This window comes from Lepidochelys kempii, chromosome 11 (assembly GCF_965140265.1).
Source record: "Lepidochelys kempii isolate rLepKem1 chromosome 11, rLepKem1.hap2, whole genome shotgun sequence".
Classification (NCBI taxonomy): Eukaryota; Metazoa; Chordata; order Testudines; family Cheloniidae; genus Lepidochelys; species Lepidochelys kempii.
This window is the reverse complement of record NC_133266.1, coordinates 35978243-35998608: the sequence shown is the minus strand read 5'-3', so window position 1 is coordinate 35998608 and position 20366 is coordinate 35978243. Positions and strand designations below refer to the sequence as shown.

The window sequence follows — 20366 nt, the reverse complement described above, 5'->3', positions numbered from 1 at the left end:
TTAATTGCAAGAATTCTTTGTCTGCTAACAGGATTCTTGTAAATTTTTAATCCCTTGTCAGTGCACAAGATTGCAGAAAGTATGGATAGGAGAGGGATGGAATGAGATACACAGACTCATGCCATATGCACGCCTGAGAACCAAAATCAGCCAAGTGCCCTGATTATTATTGCTGGGTTTTAAGCAGTCTAGCTTCTATTCGTATTGAACACTGATTTAGTAGGGCTGACATATAGCTCTGTAAGAAGATGTTTTAAAGAAAAGATACATTTTCTGTAGCCTTTACATTTTAGCAGTGACCCTTTAAAACAGTACATTAATAAAATATAAAAACACAGAAAATTAAAATAACAGTCTGAGATGCTCTTCTATAAAATAGGGTTTCCTTCCTCCTGCAGCAACTGAAATAACTCATATTTTCCTTGTATTCATTACATATTCCAGAATATTCTTTCCCAAGATATTATAGTCTGTCTCTGAAAAGATTAATTTAGGCCCCTCTCACTCCAGCCATTTGCCAATCCAAGGTCCTGCTTTCCACCTTCTCTCTCCTCCCCCATTTTGAGTTCCTGATTTCCTTTCTCTGCATGTTAACAAGAAGTAGGCTTTGCACTATCCATTCTAATAATTCATTAACCTAAATTAAGGGTAGGTGCATGCAGAGAGTGTCCTCTCTACTGGTTTCAATTAAATCCTCAGTTCCTCATTTGGTAGTTTGCATCCAAAGAATATTTTATTATTTGTTGATATCATATTCTATTGTTAGGGGATTGATTATGATATGGCAAACAGAAGATTGTGCTCTTGCAGTATGGTTATGAGAAGGAAGAAATAGTTATGAAATGTAATGATTCACTTTCTGTACAATTTATTAGTCATTTTGAATTAAGAACAACCAGTAATTATCAGAAAAGGTAGATTAATTTCAGCTAAAATGTTCTATTTCCATTGGTTTTGATGGTGCAGCAAAAGCTCAAGAAAAATTATTTGTTGGTGATGGGTATGTGTGTTTGGGAAGAAAGACTTTTTAATATTTGTTTTTCATTTACTACCTTAATCCCTTGACCCCAATTGTAACTGTTCTGCAGAGTTGTCTCCCTTTTCCTCTGATTATGTTGTAATCGCCGTTAAATCTTGTCTAACTGTATAGTTTTGTTATTTTTGAAAAGTAGTATTTGTAAAAAATGTTGATATATACCATTTGACTGTGATTAATGTTTTAATGGTGTTTCAGGTACTGTACTCCCAATTCTGAAATTCCCAAATTTAAGTCCAGTCACCCAGAGCATCATAGTTGCATAGAGGTTTGAAAAAAGTCAGTCCTGCTGCCATAAAATTAACTATTGTGGGAGTGAGAGAAAGTGGGTTGAAGGAACTGCACAATCACAGTGTGGTGGCAGAATGCACAATTCCTGCTTCCGCAGATAACTAGGAAAATCCTGGACACACTTCTGTGGTATTTCAGAACACTTGGACGTATCTGGCACTACATAGTTTGCTTCAGAATCACTAGGGCTTTACATGCTGCTTATCGGTATTTAGTGCAGAAGAGATTTAGGGGTGAAACCCCCGGCCCCACTAAAATCAATGGGGTTCTGCCATTTAAGCCTTGGTCCCTTCAAATATTTTGAACCACATTTTCCCATATGAATGTGGAGCTCATGGAAGATGCTACATTGGATGGAACCCTCTCTTTATCCACAGAACAGGTACAGCCCAGACAGAGCAAGCTTCTCTGTCCTATTCCACCTCCATACTTCAGTTCTGACCTGAAGGAACCACATTTAGGGGAAAGTTATCTCAGATTCTCTCTCCTCTGAGACTGCCAGCAAGGATGCAAATTACTGTCAATTCTTGTGTTATTTTTATTTGATGTATCCTGTAGGAAATGGAGTGAAAGCACCAACTTATAAAACATAAGTTACTAAATAAATGCCAGAAGGTAAAGTCTTTCAGTCACTGATTTTAATTACTGAATATTACTGTGTGAAAATATTAAGGAACTATGTAGATATATAACAGTTATAGACTGAGGGTGACTGGCTGGTGGGCTTTGCCCACAGACTCAGGGCCTAAGTGCCATATTTGGGGTCTGGAAGGAATTTTACTCTCAGTCAAACTGCCAGAGATTCTGGGAAGGTTTTGCCTTCCTCTGCAGCACTGGGCATGGGTCACTTGCAGGTTTAAACTCTCTGTAACTTGAATTTTTTAAATCATGATTTGAGGACTTAAGTAACTCAGCCAGAAGTTATGGGTCTATTACAGGAATAGGTGGGTGAGGTTCTGTGGCCTGTAATGTGCAGAAGATCGTTTTAGATGATCGTGATGGTCCCTTCTGGCCTTAAAGTCTATGAGTCTACAGCTGGATTGTAAAAATTTGCTCAAATACATTTATTAACAAACTTCCAGTAAATTAGACTAATTGATTACATTTTGCATTTAGGTATTTACTGGGATCTTCACAGCAGAAATGGTTTTAAAGATAATTGCCATGGACCCTTATTATTATTTCCAAGAAGGCTGGAATATTTTTGATGGTATTATTGTCAGCCTTAGTTTAATGGAACTTGGTCTTGCAAATGTTGAAGGATTATCAGTTCTCCGATCATTCAGATTGGTAAATATATTAATAAATAACATTTACACGGGTTTTTTATTGACAGGTCCTAAATATATTTATAATTCAGCCACAGTATGTTTATATGGCACATTCAGAAAACTTCTTTTTTCACTGCATGCACAATGTGATGTGGAATAGTACTGGTGGAAGAATGATTGTGAATTCTTAATTTTTAAAATCAGGTCCAATAGTAATAAATCTGTTTTTTTAACACAAGGTTCAGGTAACATGTACAAAACCCTTATATTTTAATCTCATTTTTATATTTTCTTATTAAAATCCACTGATGGATAACTGATGAAATTAAGAGAGAGAGATACTATCACATTTTCAATTTTTTGTCAATAATTTAATCTAATTTATCAAGGGAGAGAGCAAAACATGGTACTTTTCAAGTCTTTTTATCAACGGTATAGCAAATGATGGAGTGATGAAAGATATTATTAGAGATATGATCAGAGTGTAAGATATAGGCATGTAAATTATAAGGCAGTATCATATGTCTTATATATTTATATACGTATATAGAATATATACATAGATGTTTATGAATGTACCTTATCCATCTGTCTTCCCCCAATCCAATACATTTATTAAAAGCTAGTTAAGGTTGTGCAAACACATAATTACTAATACAACCATAAAAAATACACAAAATCATCAAAGTCCTGACCTGACCCCGGCCTCCCAAACATTTTGCCTTCTCTCTATTTCCTCACCTCCATTCACCATTTGTAATATATTTGCTTCAATGGGAAAAGGATGGAGCAAGAGAGGACAAAATGTAGCAATAATTACCATTAGATGTAACACAATACCATATCAAAGTACTGACTTTACCATGGCATCACCTAAATTAAGAATGTATGTTTCAGTGAAATATTTATATGGTACCACTGTAAATGTTTGCTTTTTTAACATCACCCTATAACCAACTTCATGTGTTTACAGGCCAGCATACATATAGTTACTGGAGCCACAATAGGCACTATTAAAAAGTCAACTTTTTTCAGTTGTTACCACATATAGTTTCTGAAAAACTGTAATACTTCCCAATACTAAGAATAGGAAATAACCAACTAGCTTAGGTTTTTTTATGGCATCCATTGCTGTGGCATCTAGCAACTTCAAATGCAACATTACGTTTACTGACAAAAAATGTTTTGTTTTGTTTTTTAAATGGAGATCACTTTATCACTATCAAAATATTGCTTTAAAATTTGTCCACTGTTAATTAAGACTAGATCGTTCCTTTAAGACCCACCTCGCAGGACAGCATGTTGAGGACAGCGTGGAGCTGCTGCAGGTTGAGCACTGCATCTGATGTGGGGAAGTGTAAACTACTGTAAGGAGTGTAGCATATTCCTCTCCGTTCAGGAGTTCAAATGGAAAACAACTCCACACTCCCTCACAAAAGGCCCCACCCACCCTCCTGTGTGAGTTGCCAAAATGAGATGCTGTCCACAGCAGTTTGTGCAGATATTAAAAATAGGTTTGTGTGTGCTCACTGATTTGACTCCTCTTGGTGGGGTTCACATGCCTTGCCAGGCTTTACGAGGCTCTTTGGGCTTGATTGAGGGAGAGGAGAAAGTGCTGACTATCTACCATACGCCCTCCACTCTTGGTACCATAATGCGCTGTCCCTCACAACAGATTGTACAGATTTTAATATTATGATCCTTCCTCTATCTTTCCACTTGCTTTCAAGAGCAGTGAATAGTTTACAATGTGAACCTTTAAATTAGCATAATTGGGTTTCTAAACTGACACCTCAGTAAAATGAACAAGGTAGGTCACACCTCTCAGAATGATTGTTTCAAGATCACCCCCTGAATGAAAGTTCACCAAAAAACCCGCGCTCAGGGAGAACAGATTCCAGAGGTGGGAACCTTCTGCTAAGAACGTTTTTAGGTGCTTGGCTTGGATTATTTAATCCTATGATCAAACAGGATATGTTACCTAGTGTACTGTAGTAGATCCAAGTCCATTTAGGGTTTACCAATACCTTGAATGACATCAAAAGGGGAAAGGTTGTCAGTGTAGTCCATGGAGTATCAGTGCTGTAAATTCAAAATGACTCAGACACCATTAGAGATGAACTAATGCATTACACAATAGTTTAAGCTTCTGGGTTCTTTTCATGAGTAGCCACATGGAGGATACACTGCAGTAAACTAACCAAACGTAACCCCAATTCAATTTTTTCACATTAAATATGGAATTTCCCTTCCCATTCACTGGCCCATGTCTTTCTCAATCTGCATGTAATCCATTAGACTTTCCTAAATCTTTGTGAAAATTTTAACTATCTCAACTTTATCAGCTGAAGTATTATTTACACATTTAAAATATCAACTTCTAGCTCTCTTTACAAGTATTATTACAAGCCATATTCTCACATCCTAGTTTCTATAGTTCATTTTAAAAGATATTTTTATATTTTCTAAACTTTAATGGGAACAGGCCATATAGGTTCTGCATTACAAATATAGTGTAGACTGCATCCACAGCAAATTTGGCTAAATGGCATCTAAATTTGTAAAATGAAATATTTTACAATACAGAACTTTTTATAAATAGAGATGCAAGACACACATTCAGAGTTTCATTTTAATTAGTACTAAAATGCTCCTTTGCTCTTGTTTTTCAGCTCCGAGTATTCAAGTTGGCAAAATCGTGGCCAACACTGAATATGCTGATAAAGATTATTGGTAACTCAGTGGGGGCTTTGGGAAATTTGACCTTGGTGCTGGCCATCATTGTCTTCATTTTCGCTGTGGTTGGTATGCAGCTGTTTGGTAAAAGCTACAAAGACTGTGTCTGCAAGATTGCTACAGATTGTGTACTTCCACGCTGGCACATGCATGACTTTTTCCACTCTTTTTTGATTGTATTCCGAGTGCTGTGTGGAGAATGGATAGAGACTATGTGGGACTGTATGGAGGTTGCAGGCCAAGCCATGTGCCTTATTGTTTTCATGCTGGTCATGGTCATTGGAAACCTTGTGGTATGTAATTTTTCAGATATTCATTTTCTGGCAAAAAAGCATATATAACACTTAACAAATAAAGGTTTTCCAAGCTTACTTTGTAAAAACCTCTGTTTGGCTTAGACTACATGCCCATCCAGAGGAGAGAGAGGGAGGAACAGCCCCCCACCCTACCCTTACACTGAAGTGTGGAGTCCCCTGAGCTTGGGTCCAGGTGTGCAGGAGTAAGCAGATACTGCACATCCACTTATTCCCATGCATGGAGTGAGTGAGCAGCAAATAATTAACTCAGAGGTGTTGTCTGAGTCACAGTGTCTCCCACAAAGTTGAAGCTAGACAAATTTAGACCAGTAATAAGGCATACATTTTTAACAGTGAGGATAATTAATCACTGGAATAATTTACCCAGGGTCGTGGTGTATTCTCTCTCACTGGCCATTTTTAAATCAATACTTAATGTTTTTCTAAGAAATATGCTCTAGGAATTATTTGGGGGAGATTATATGGCCTGTGTTATACAGGAGGTCAGACTAGATGACCACAATGGTTCCTTCTGACCTTGGAATCTATTAATCTGGTTTTGTGCTGTGTATGCTGCACTACCCCTTGCTCAGAGTTGTGTATGAAGACATAATCTAGCCCCCTGTGACTCTGTCAGCTGTTATCCCCTTTTTGTCCCTGTACTAGAAAATAAATGCTCCAAAGAACACTAGAGTGTCCTTATAAACACAAGGCTCTTGCGTGGATTATATAAGATTTTTACCGGACAACTGTGATTCTAGCTTAAATTAATAAAAAAATACACTCACAATTAAATTTCATAAATCATTCAGTTGTGCTTAATTATGTAGTACATGTCAGATTCAGACGGTTAACTTTAGGTACCTAAGTAGGTCTATAAGTTTTCAAAGTTCAGCCATTGTTACTTTTTGGAGATATATATTATAAAACAAACTTCCAGAGCAAGATGCATTTGCACCCACTATGTGCCTGTAAAACTTCTATTTTAAAATTACACCATTTGTGGAGTCCTCTAAAATTGCTTTAAACTATTTTCATGACAAACTAGAAGAATAAAAATGACATAATGATTAGCTGTATTTTCAGAACAGAATTTGCATCCAAGCTGACAGCTAGAGTGCCAAGTTTTTGCCCAATGTAAATTAAATTGGCCAATTTAGAACTTTTGAAAAAAAATATGTTTCTAACTGGGAAGCAGTGTTTAAGATAAGAGTCTACTGCTTTTTTATTTTAGTTTTAAGTTTCTTTTTATCGTCTATTTTTGTAACATACTTTGAGTTAATTGAAAATAAAATGTCCTTTTTTGTTGATATTTTCATCCTTTTTTGGACATGTATTTTATTGCATATATTAAAGAAAGAGAGAGCTTCCACAGCAATCAACATGGCTACTGCCATTTATTTCTCTGACTTAGCAACCTCATCATTAGGTCATATTTGAGCCTGATCCCACATTTCTTTGTGCCCAATATTTCTGTGACTTCAGTGAAGCTTTGAATTTGCAAGATCTGAAGACTTGGCCCTTTAGTTTAGTAGAAGAGAAAGGAGAAGTCTGGCACATTTGCACATGAGGAAAGTTTGATCACATCAGAATTACAGTGATTGGTTTTTTTAGTTTGTTTGACATCTGTCCTGGATTTACACTCCGACTGACAGCCCAGTGTTTTTCTTAAATTTTTTGGACACTTGTTCATTAGGAAATAGACTGAGATTATAACTAGTCAGCCATCAGATGACAGCTTCTGCTCCTAAATTTGAAAGTGAGAATACCTCATGACCTTTAAACTATCCAAACCACTGCTTTTAAAAGGGTACTGTAGTGAGAAAGTGTACACCAGATTATTTGGTATATATCTATTTAGATATAGACATATAGATGTATAATTGTCTATTGCTATGAACATTTAAAAGAAAATAGCCCGATCTTATGGAAGACTTTGGTAAAATAAAATAATATAAATGTTTTGTCCTTTTGTGTACCATCTGCTAGCCTAAAGTATAAATAATAAACCATATTCCTCAGAGCAGTATTGATACTAGCCTCATTAATGTTTCTGGTGAACAAACAAAGAAGGCCATTGTAATATCAAATTCCTATAGAAAAAGAGAGGAAATGAGTGTGTGCTAAATGGAAAGATGAGCAAAACTGGAAGATACAATAATTTTATTTTTTGTTTGTTAAGTAGTATTCTAAGCAATGGGAGTATTGTAGGATTTAATAAAGATTGTTAACCTTTCTATATAGTTATTAAGCCATCCTACAGAATTTAACTGAAAATTACATTCCTGCTAGAAATATCTTAAGAATGGTTAGGCAATCTAAGGAGGACATAATTTTACCATTAAATTATGTCGTTTTTTACAATAATTTCTATAGAATCCTATCCTATCTTTGTTAAATTCTACCAGATCTTTCAGAAGGGCTTGAACAGTGTTCTCTCAACAATCTGGTTGACACAGCCACCCAGGACTTTTTAAAGCTATTTTTAAATGAATAACATTGTCTTGAGATGTTTAGAATCCAAGAACAGCAGCAATATGTTAGTATGTGAGAATTTTGGAAGCTGAACTGATTTATTTTCATTATGTGAGTAAAGATGAACAGCACACGATAAAAAATGACATTTTTGTAAAACTCTTTCATGTTTATTAGTGTTTGTTATTTGATTATCCAAAATAAATTAAATAAGTCTCTTTTTTAAAACAAATAGTGTGTATAATTTTTAATTAGATAGTGTCCTTTAAAAATACTAATTTCTTATATACACATATATATTATACAGCTATGTTTTCTCATCTTTTAGGTATTGAACCTGTTTCTGGCCTTGCTACTGAGTTCATTTAGTTCAGATAACCTTGCTGCTACAGATGATGATAATGAAATGAACAATCTCCAGATTGCCGTTGCAAGGATTCAGAAGGGAATAGATTATGTGAAAAAAAAATTACGGGAATTCGTCCAAAAAGCCTTTGTTAGAAAGCAAAAAGCATTAGAGGAAATCAAAGCATTTGAAGATCTAAACAACAAGAAAGACAGCTGCATTTCCAACCATACTGTCATTGAAATAAGCAAAGATCTTAATTGTCTTAGAGATGGGAATGGAACTACCAGTGGTGTAGGAACAGGCAGCAGTGTGGAAAAATATGTAGTTGATGAAAATGATTATATGTCTTTCATAAACAATCCGGGCCTTACTGTGACAGTACCTATGGCTATTGGAGAATCAGATTTTGAAAATTTAAACACAGAAGAGTTTAGCAGTGAGTCGGATATAGAAGAAAGCAAAGAGGTAGGACTTTTTATATATGAAAAATAAGTAATTATGCACTTATTTATTCATTATTTAATTTTATTTTCAGTACTGTTTAATAAATCTCTTCCTGTATTGTATAAAAATACTATACATTTAGAGTAATGTGTATGATAATTTGGCACTGATCTACCTAATGGTGCATCAGGATTCCTTAGATGCTGCATTTTTACTGTCAGTCTGGAAAATAGTTTACATATTAGCTTACTTATTACAGCAGTTGTGTGATTTATAAATATGGCATTTCTTTCAGGTTTTATTATGTGAAGTTTTAGGACTTGATGCAAATTTCATAAGACATCATTTCGGTAGTAATTATAACAATGATCAGAGTTTGTGAAATCTGAATATTGTTGAAGGCCCTTGAGTATTACAACTGAGAACTCAAGGATATCTCTCTGCATAAACCTGATCTAATTTTTTATATATGAAAAGTAAAAAAATATACGTGGGCAATTTCCAAAGATGAATACTAAGACATCATAGTATAAATAGACCAATGAGTGATTTTTAGACCCGCTGAAAAATGTTGTAAATAATCTTACTGGTGAGTTTGAGCTCAGAGAATATAGCCAGCTGATAGGGAGTATTCCATATCCCTTCTGAAGTGTCATTTATACCAGTACCTTAAAACTGTGCAGGAGTACAGACTAACCATTATACTGTATATAGCTGTAACAGTAGCTTACATGAAAAAATGATACTATTTTTACTGTAAATAAGTGTTGGTTATTGTGCAAAAAGTAGACAAAGGATTTTTTTTAACCAAACCAAAAAATCCAATAAACCAACAGCTTCATCAAAATAGACATGGCTGACACCTTGGAGATTAATGGAGATAATATTCTCAGACAAAAACAGCGAGGAGTCCAGTGGCATCTTAAAGACTAACCGATTTATTTGGGCATAAGCTTTCATGGGTAAAAAAACCACTTCTTCCATGCATCTGAAGAAGTGGGTTTTTTACCCACGAAAGCTTTTGTCCAAATAAATCTGTTAGTCTTTAAGGTGCCACCGGACTCCTCATTGTTTTTGTGGATACAGACTAACACGGCTACCCCTCTGATACTTGATTCTCAGACAAAGAAAACTTTGTACAGTGGAGTTATGGCTCAGAGTACATATTATAAGTTAAGGGTAAGTAAATTCAAAACAAAATTTCAAGGGCATAATTATTTTTAAAAATATTAGAAATCCAGAAATTTGAGCTTTAAGATGTCTACAGTCTATTACTGTAAACATCCTCAGTTTAGAATAGACCTGGTTCTTGTATAGCTTGTGGGTGGAGTGCAGAAAGTATACAATATGTGTGATGCTTCACCATTACAGTACGTTTTGTTTTTTCTATTTAGGAGGTACACGTTCATGACTGCACATTGGAGGGTAGTCTGTTATATTTTTTTGTTTTAATGATTCACATATAATAGATGGCACCTGGAACCGTACTGAACTCTGAGGAATAATGCTTTATTATGTGCCACCTTGGCCTCTCAAACTAGTCTCTTTTCTGTAGTATTCAGCCTCTTCCTATGGTTCAGACTCACCACAGCCAGAGAACCAACTGTACTTTATGGCATACTTGGTTGGCACTTTTGAATAAGAACCTAAGTAGGGTTTAGGCACAAGCCCCTATCATTAACTTCCTTCAGGAGCTGAAGGACCTCTCAGCAGGATGAACTGTTGAGAATTATCTCGGAAACAGTCTGAGATTCAAAAATGTCAAATAAAATAAAATGTGCTAAAAAACTGAGAGAAGAATCAATCTAAATGGTATCAAACACACACTTAGATCTAAGGCTTCCATACACTCACCTAGGCATGCCTAATCATTTCAGTTTAAAGAAAATGTTATGCTCAGAGCATTAGCAAGCTGTGTCAATTAGTTTCTCAAGCTCTTTTTCTTTCCACTCTGCCATGCCAAAGTTATAGTCACTGGTTCTGTGACCTTGAGTCTTTCAGAGGAACTTCCTTCTTTCTTTCCCTAGAACCTCACTCCTCCTTTCCTTCATTCTCATTATACCCTGGAGAGTCTTTGAAGTCCAGGTGCATTAGAATTCTAACCTTGAAGTAATCTTTTTCATTAGCATATTGATGATAAGTTTGATCAAGTCCAGCATCTGTGTCACTAACTTGGCCTCTAGCATGATGTCCATTCGTGTTCCAATTTTATTCCATATTGTGGGTTACCTTCTTTTCCAACTTCTGTCTCTGAGATATATTATTTCTAATGCTCCTTTGGACTTGCATATACACACTCAGAATTTCTCCCCTGCTGATGCTTGTCCATAAATATATAGCTTCCTCTGTATTCCAGGCTAAATTACAATCCTTCCATTGCCTGCAGAGAATCTCTGCATGCCTTTGCTTATATGTTAAATGATAGACCAGTTTCTCTCAGTCAGTCATACACTTCCCATATTTTCAAAGAATGCCATATATTTCAACATCCAATATCAGATATGATTTACGGAAAGATGATATTCCATTATTCACAATATGCTATCTGTCTAATCAGGAATATGAAGTGTATGTCTTTATTTATGAATTACACATAGTTTTAAAGAAGGCCCGTCGGCACACCCATCTGAAGGTTAAGAATAAGCCATTGTGGTTTTTGTAGTCAACAATTATATAAACATTTTTGGTATGGATGGACAAGGTTGCCTGAGAGTTCTTTTTTCCCCTCATTTAATATTGTTTGGGTGACATTGTATTTTTTCAAACTTTCAAATGTTTGGATTACTTTCAAGTTGAACCTTACTTCTAAATTTCCTGCTTTTTCTAATGATTGTGTTTGATAAATACAATGATATGTGCTTTTCTCCAATCTAGCAAAGTTATTTTTCTGATAAATTCCTTAGAATTTTTTAAAAAATGTTTATTACATGCATTAGGAACTAGGGAGGCTCATAAGTTCTGTAGGGCACTTGGAGTCAGGGAATGGGATAGAGTAAAGCTGACTAGAAGTTCTGTATGGATTTTGACTTCACAATTGACTTCTACACATCGGCTACTCCATACTCTCCAGGCTCTGTTTACTTCTTCAGGCTCCATACCTTCTTTCCATCTCTCTATCCAAGCGCTTTCTTCCGCCAGCTATTCTATAGTCCCCAAGACCTTAGTATATCAGCATGAACCAGGTTCATGATGCAGGCTTTAGATGAATCATTAAGTCTTCAGGGAGGAAAACCTGGCACTGCAAGCAAGAGTCAATACAAGGAACCTAAGAGAGAAGTGGTCAGATGACTTTGGCTGGATGGAATCTTGCTGGTGAAGGCCGCAAAATTCATCAGCACAAGTACGTGGAGCTTAAGAGATCTGCAAGCACTCTTCATTGGGGTCAGGATGGCCCTGGAAATTTGATTTCCATAGGGCTGTAGTAATCACTAGTAGCAAAAGAAATTGGAGTCCAGCTGCTTGTGCTGGTCTCTGCTCGTGGACTATTACTGGCAGTGGTTAGCTACCTAACATTCCAACATGCACATTTACAGTGTGTATCAATGGATGTTGGATAGTTAAGGAATGGGACCATGGTAGTTAGGTATTCCATGTTTATTTTTATCTCAAGCCCCATTACTTTCCATTCCTCCCTACTGCATTAGCTCTGGGTCTCACTGTGGGAGAAGATGGCCCTATCTGTACCTCTTTTGTATGTGTAGAAATGCTGTCATCTGCCCTTTGCTGGTAGTATGTGAGAAACAATTCTGAGGCTTGATGAACAAGTTGTGAAAATTCTGTTGCCACCAGCCTAACCCATGCATATTGATGATTCTGCTACTCCCTATCTTCTGTATACAGGAGGCTGAAGATTACACATACCTCCTGTCCCAGTGTTTAAAAATTAGATATACAATATCATCTGCTCCACTTTCTCTCTCAAGGGATTCCGTTAAAACATAACTCTTTGTTGGGAGAAGGTCTGGTACCTTAGAACCAGGGATAAGGGATGAGACAGCATTTCCCTTCCCCCAAACATTGCACAGGGTTCTTAGAGTACACTTAGCACATCAGAATGCCCTCAAAAGACACCCCCTTCAACAGGACTTCATTTTACCAGGAAGGAGTTGTGGGAAGCTATGTTGGCTCAGGTACTAAAGTATTAATTTTTTTTGGTGGCATAGCCATACTTAAGGGGAGAGCACTAGAAACATTTATTTGACTGTCTGTCTCCATTGACAAGACATGAGAGAAGTGGGGTGGAGGGAGCTGAGGCAGATGCCAGGAGCAATTAATTGAGTTGGAAATTACAGCTGCTGGTAGTTGAGAGAATGGACTTCAATTTTCCTATTTTTACACTCTGATAAATCAGAGTGCAAAAACCCTCTAGCAATCCGTTTTCTTTTTTGAAGGCTGTCTCCACAGGAAATGGGCTAGAGACTTACTTTAAGAAGAAAGAGAAAGACAGAAAGGTGTGACTAATTTGACAGTGAATAAATAACTTCCCAAATGTGCCTCTTCCTGTCTTAAAATGGTTATGTGCTCTAGAGATCTCACCAAAATCATTCAAATAAATCTCATTAGAAATTTCTAGGACAATTTGTGTTTTAGAGCAAATGTGGCAAAATCATTTGACATTCTTTAAAAAAATACCTATTATTTCTGAGTCCCATATTCCAAAAGCAACTTATCCAAATCATCTCAAATTTGGTTTAAAAAAGTTTCCCTGCCCTACATTTGCCACATATTAAATGGAAATTACATTTTTAGGATATTAGGGGAAGAGGTATTAGAATGGAAACTAAATTAAAATCTTAACTTTGGAGAAGCAACTGTCTCTTCATAACACAGTTTATTGATGGTGTATCAGAGTACTCAGGGCTATGCTACATGTAGTCTAAATGTTCAGTATGATCAGCAATGGACTTTGGAAAAATGAAGTTGTCTATTCTGTATTGTTCCTGTATTTTACAACTGTTTCACTTCTGTCATGATATTGCACTCATAGACGTTCCAGAGACATGTCCTATTTGACTTCAAAACAGTATCTAAGTTCCTCCAAGTCATACCACATCTCTTTTTAGAAGTCTGCTAGCTCTTTATCAGTTGGTACCTTCAAAAGAGGCCTTTTGTGTGGTTAACTCTTCATAGGTTAAGTTAAACATTGTGCATAGGAGGAGATGATACTAGCTTGGCTGGTACATGACTGTCTCCCACAGGCTCTTCACGTCTTCCCAAGAAAAGTCTTGAAAGCTGACATATTGGAGATATATTTGTACTTTTAAATGAATATGATCATTATTTACTCTGAAACATTTAGACAGCTATATGTTTCTCTTTTACATGTACTTGGAAATATAGCAGTTCTTTTGTCACTACCCATCTGTATCTCTGACAGACTCCCTGGTAGCATCTACTTAGAGCACCCGTCAGACCTTTCCCATGTGGACCCTAAAATACCCCTATATATATTTATACATGCACACTGGGCAGCTGCACACACATTTTTGCTTGTGAATTTCAGGTCTTAATTTAAAAAAAAAACTGCCTGGTTTGAAATTTTCATTTACAACAATGAAAGCAGCAAAATTTTTACAGTGCCTTAAGACATCACAAATCACTTTCTAGTAACACTGGGGAATGCGCTCCCCCGAATCCCTATTTGAACATAGAAGACCCTGAACATAGGTGGAACTACTGGAGTGCCACTTTGTGGAGTATGGGGCTGGATGCAGGGAGCCATTTTTGGGAGCATAGCTTCACCTGCCCAGGACAAAGGTGGTTTTGGGGAGCAGGGTGTAATATGTTATTACATGAATCTACCACCCAAATCTTTTTCTCCCAACCATGCCACAGGATGCAGGATCCAGGAAGATTACAACAGCCTTGAATATGCAGTAGAAGTTGCTTAGTGGTTCTGGTGCAATGCTGATATGTGGTATGCCTTTTCAGCCAGCTCCTGGGCAGCACCTTGAGATAACACCAAGACTATTTATTTGGGCTTAATGTGGGGAATACGATTTAGCTCAAGGAAATTAAAAGTTAATCCATGGTGTAGAGTTAATAATTGAGCTGAACTGAGTGAAAATGAATATACCTTCAGTTTATACTTAAAGTGGAAGAAGGCAGGATTTTTTTTTAATTGACCAGGCTTATACTTGCAGAAAAGTAGGTGCACAACAGCAAACAGATAGAACAATGGAAGTAATCCATTTCAGCACTGAAAATGCAGAGAAATTCAGATGACGTTTGCTGATGGGCCAGAAAAAGTATCTAATTTTAAACGGTAACTGGTGTCTTTTAGAAGAGGTTCAATTTAGCTTATAGACTTTAATCCTAATATAAAATATGTCTGATCAATACAATGTATGGAGTGGGTTAACCTTCACACACATCAGAATCCTAGCTATTGTATTCTGTACCAGTTAACAAATATTGAGTGGATTAAAATGCCAGCAAGAAGACCATTACAGTAAACAATCTGGGAGATCAGAAGTCAGAGTTAATATTGGTGCATCAAAGAAGAAGAACTGAATTCTAGATATTTTTTCAGTTAGTGGAAAGCTGACTTTGCAACTGCAGATTCATGACGATCTGAAGAAAAGGCCTGAATCAATCAGAATTCCAAGATTCCTGACCACAAGTGATGCTTATTTTGAAGATTCTTCTTATTAGCAACCCTCAATTGCCAGCAAAAAGTTGCCATTATCTGGCAGTTGCCAATAAGTGGAAGTCAAGTTTGCAAGGGTGCAGCCAGGGAAGGAAGTACTGGGACATGTCTTCCCCTGGCTTCAGCCCTGTAAACCAGCCTGTGCACAGGGCAGCAGCGGGAAGGGGAGCAGCAGCCCAGACGCCAGGGCTTTCTACAGGAAGTGGAGGTACTGGGGGCTCACGGAGCTGCACAGTACCTCTCCCTGTGCTCTCTGGGGATTAGGGATCAGCATGTTCCATGGGCTTCCTTCCTTGGGTGCAGCGCCTCATCAGGGCAAAGCCTGGAGAGTGCAGAGAGAGAGAGAGACAGTGCGGCTCCCGCTTCCAGGTGGCACAGTCCTTCCCTGCTACTGTCCTTCCCACAGCCCTTTACCTCTTGTGAGGTCCCTGTGCAGAGACAGGTTTGCGGGGCTGCAGCCCCAGAAGGAAAACACTGGAATGTGCTGAGCACCTGCTGCAGGCAGGTTTGTGGGGCTGCAGCCAGGGAAAGCACATCCCAGCTTTTCCTGTCCTGGCTGCAGCCTTGCAAACCTGCACCTGGGGCCTTTCTTAATAAGCATCATGCTGTTGCCAATATCCAAATCCCATTAACACTAAGGTCAATGGGACAGGAATGGTTCCCACCAAAATGTTGCTATTAACCAGAAGTTGTTAATATATGGAATACTATTTAGCAGAATTCACTGCATATATATATATATGAATCATCATAAAATTGGAGGAATAAGTCTCAAGTTAATATCTGAAATCAGCAATAAATAGTTCAGGTTAGCAACATTAAAATGATTCTTTAACATCTATGCCCCCTAATCCTCAGAACAAGGACTGAAATCCTGGCCTCTCATTGACTTTGATGGGGCTAGGATTTCACCCAAGATCAGTAAATAGTAGAAAGAGAGAAGGTGTTGCCCCTTCCTACAGCTGTGAGTGACCATGAAGTTTCAGTATATCATCGTATATCATCACCCGTAATGACCTGATCAGTATGTTCACAGCTTTGCAAACCAGTAGCCTGAATTCCCCTTCCCTGCCACCTGGCCAATTCAAAGGGCCAGTTCCTTCCCAAATGGCACTACACCAGGGGCGGGCAAACTTTTTGGCCTGAGGGCCACACCGGGTTTCTGAAATTGTATGGAGGGCCAGTTAGGGAAGGCTGTGCCATCCCAAAGTCAGGCATGGCCCAGGCCCCCTGCCCCATCCGACCCCCCCCCTGCATCTTGCCCCCTGATGCCCCCCCCAGGACTCCTGCCCCATCCAAGCCCCCCATCCCCCAGGCCTCCTGCCCCATCCCCTGACTGCCCCAGGACCCCCCACCCCTGACTGTCCCTCACGGCCCCATCCAACCCCTCCTCTCATTCCTGACTATCCCCTTGGGACCTCTGCCCCATCTAACCACTCCTTCTCCCTGTCCCCTGACTGCCCCTGGAACCCCTGCCCCTGACTGCCCCCCGCCGTCCCATCCAACCCCCCTTTCCTTCCTGACTGCCCCCCGGAACCGCTGCCCCAATTCAACCGCCCTGTTCCCCACCCTCTGATCACCCTGACCCCAATTCACACCCCTGCCCCTGACCACCACCCCGAACTCCCCTGCCCTCTATCCAACCCTCCCTGCTCCCTACCCCGCTGCCTGGAGCACCGGTGGCTGGCAGTGCTACAGCCGCGCCGCCCAGAGCACCAGGACAGGCAGCCGTGCTGCCCGGCTGGAGCCAGCCACGGCACCATGCATCACAGAGCACCAGGTCAGGCCACAATGCTCTGGGTGAGGGGCTGTGAGCTCCTGCCGGGCAGCGCAGTGAGCTGAGGCTGTGGGGGACGGGGAACAGCAGGGGAGGTGCTGGGGGCTAGCCTCCCGGGCCAGGAGCTCAGGGGCTGGGCAGCAGGGTCCCGCGGACTGGTTGTGGCCCGTGGGCCGTAGTTTGCCCACCTCTGCACTACACCATCCAAAGTATCAGCTTCTTCAGAGTGCTTGATAGGTGGATCTGTAATGTGTCAGCCCACTGTCTCAAATGCCACTGATGGGCCAGGTCCAACCATCCAGCTGGCCCATTCCTTCTCAAATGGATCAAGAAACTTTAGAAATATACATAAAATAATAATGTTAAAATATTTTTTTACATAATACAGTACCTCACAGTATCTAATTTGGATAGAAATTCAAGGAGAATTCACCGTTTTGTGAGGTATTTCTACATGTAAATTCTATCATTGTTAAAAGAATGGAAGCAGGAACTATACAACAGAAAACCTCAAAGTATTTTGCTTATTGTATGCATTCAGTTTAGAACGATAAAATATGGTCAATTAAATGAAGAGTAAACAATTTAAGCATAAAAATTTGAAGAATATTCTGCCAAGAGTTAAAATAATGTTTGTTAAGATTTATCTTTAAAGCTATCATATACTTTCAAAATCTGTGCTAGCCATATTGTTATGTAGTTAGCTCATTTTTGTTTCTTGATTGTGAGCCACAATTTTGCAGAACAGTTATTAGCTGCAGCTCCTATATTTTATATTCATCTGATGATACTAGATATAAACTTAGAGTAGATCCCTAGGAATGTTTGTTGAACTCTGTTGTCAGCCAATATGTATGCTCCTTTTTGCCAACTGATAAAATATTTAGTAAATATATTTTGACTGTTTTGAAGCCATGTTTACATGAGAGTTTCCAAAGAGAAGAAAAGTAGAGGTACTGTAATCTTGAACTTCACTGCCTACCATTCTTACTTCTCACAGGGGTAAAACCAAGCTGGAGCAATCAAGAATGCAGCTCTGGTGCTTTTTAACCAGGTAGAGCAACGTATCACCACTTTTACACAGGTTACCTAAGCAAGTTATACATATATAGTCACTTTTCTAATGGATATTGACTGGCCTGCATGCTACTCAGCTATGTTCCTTCCCCATCCATTGCAAGATAGTAGAAAAGTGCACAGCTGCTCTCTGCTGAGTCATGTGACTCACATCACAGCATGGTCAGGCAAGACTGGCAACCCCAACATACGTTTGACTCTGCTAATGACTCTTCTAGATATTTTTTATAAAGTACTTTAACAGTAACTGCATGTTTTACAGGTTTTGGTAATATGGATCAAAACATTAAAGGAATGTTTAACTTTAAAAAGAACAAAGAAAAAAGGGAGCATGCACAGTTTTTAAAAATATAAAAACAACCCTTTTTGATTCAGCCCTTATAAATATATTGTTTTAATAAACAAAGTTCTAGGTGATTTATGTAATGCTTATTGTCACATTCCTTAATGAAAATAATTGGAACATTTCGAAATCGACTTATTCACAAAAATATTTACATTTATTTATATTTTGAAATGCTTAATGCAAACTTGCTAGGTACTAAGAGTGATATTCTGTATTCATTTGGGCACCCACATATCTTGAATTTTCATAAACTGCATATGAACAGGACATATAATTTATGCCAAAAGTAATATTCAGCAGAAACAAATAGAAAAACAAAAAGCACTTCACAGAAGAAGAGAAGAGAGAACAGAAGTGCCAGAAATAAGCCTTTACAAACATTCTCTTCCAAAAACCAAAGAAACTAAAAATCATTTGCATAATAAAATTCTTCTGTCAAATACAATTATTTTGGAATGCACATGTTATGATACCTGAGTCTGTGTTTCAAATCTGGGACTCACATTACTCCGTATAAATCAGAGTAACTTAAGCAATGAACATTTCTTTTTAAAAAGTTGCACTGTTACATTTATCCACTGTTTTTTTTAAATAAAAGGCAAATGTGCTCTCCATTGCAGCATAACTGACAGAACTCTCACTGATTGATAATAGCAAATATGACGCAAAAATTGATAAAAGTTTTATAAAAGTTTATAACATTTATAAAAGTGATGCACCTGTTTCTGCTCTAATGCCAGTGTAAATCTTGAACAACTCTAATGACTTTAACAGGATTGCTGTGGATTTACATCAGTGTAGCTCTGAGTAGAATTTGACATGATTGCAGCTTGTAAGGACTAAGGATCCAATCCTGCAACTAGACCCATAGGAACAAAATGTTGTGCCCACATGGAGCCCCACTGGCTTCAAAGGGAATCTGCACAGATAAGAATCCAACTGCAGGGTTAGTACCAAAATTTTGAGTGGACTACAGAAAAGAGAAGTCACAAGGATGCCTTCCATCCTCCAATGTAACAAGATGGCTGTGCTGGGGGGGAGCATTTGACCCATCTTGTTAAAGGTTTAGCAAGATTAACTCTGCGCTCTCCTCCCCACATACCCAGGAGGCATTGTGGCACAATATGTCTTTCAAAAGAAAAACGCCACCATTCAGGTCATGCACCTGCTCATAAGAAGATTTTGCCTCATAGGAGACATAACTGAGCCTTCAATGTTAAAATTATGTATGGTGTAGACATTTGACATCTATATTTTTAAATGACCTTAACTGGGCAATAACTAAAATCTACCTTACTGGACCTTATGTACTGATAGAAATTCACAGTACTGTGTAGCATACACACTGTTTCAGTTTCAGGGCAAATATCATAATGATATAAATCAAGATATGCTTGAGCTAATCCAAAAGACCAGAATAAAGCTCTAAGAGATGCAATTAGCAGAGTTATTTTCATAGTATACATGCAAACTTAATGATATTTGAGATTAATGGTTTGGTTCCAGGCAATTTTGAATAGGGAATTCCTTTATTTATATTATATTTTGTCAACCAAATCAGACAGCAATTTGTAACAGTCAAAACTCAAAGTTTGAAATGAATAGCTGGATTATTAAAG

At 38.1% G+C, this 20366-nt stretch overlaps 1 protein-coding gene across 12 annotated transcripts in view; it reads left to right on the top strand.

Annotated features, from left to right (window-relative positions):
* Positions 1–20366, top strand: part of LOC140895597 (sodium channel protein type 2 subunit alpha-like) — a 119918-nt gene that overhangs the window by 63226 nt on the left and 36326 nt on the right. For 11 of the 12 annotated variants that reach the window (XM_073305672.1, XM_073305669.1, XM_073305673.1 and 8 more), the window contains 3 exons: positions 2444–2617; positions 5271–5627; positions 8434–8919. In XM_073305672.1, the coding sequence (XP_073161773.1) occupies positions 2444–2617; positions 5271–5627; positions 8434–8919 (1017 nt within the window). The remainder of the gene's footprint in view (positions 1–2443; positions 2618–5270; positions 5628–8433; positions 8920–20366) is intronic. The other variant, XM_073305676.1, reaches the window with a different exon arrangement.